This window comes from Xylona heveae, assembly GCF_001619985.1.
Source record: "Xylona heveae TC161 unplaced genomic scaffold L228scaffold_5, whole genome shotgun sequence".
NCBI lineage: Eukaryota > Fungi > Ascomycota > Xylonomycetes > Xylonales > Xylonaceae > Xylona > Xylona heveae.
Window position 1 is genome coordinate 1210132 of NW_017264197.1, and position 209 is coordinate 1210340.

At 70.8% G+C, this 209-nt stretch overlaps 1 protein-coding gene across 1 annotated transcript in view; it reads right to left on the minus strand.

The window, feature by feature from the left end:
• L228DRAFT_238778 (hypothetical protein) overlaps positions 1-209 on the minus strand; it is a gene marked incomplete at both ends in the record, with an annotated part of 2058 nt that overhangs the window by 631 nt on the left and 1218 nt on the right. The window contains one exon of the mRNA XM_018331080.1: positions 14-166. Coding sequence (XP_018188431.1) covers positions 14-166 — 153 coding nt within the window. The remainder of the gene's footprint in view (positions 1-13; positions 167-209) is intronic.

A 209-nucleotide genomic window follows, 5' to 3' on the forward strand; every position in this document is an offset into this window, starting at 1 on the left:
GCGCCAGAGGGACCAGAGGGACCAGATGGGCCTGCAGCGCCAGTGGGACCAGAAGGACCGGCCGCACCAGAGGGACCAGAAGGACCGGCAGCACCAGAGGGACCGCTCGGGCCTGAAGGACCGGCAGCACCAGATGGACCAGAGGGGCCGGCAGCGCCAGAGGGACCTGTAGGGCCAACAGCGCCAGAGGGACCAGAGGGACCAGCCGC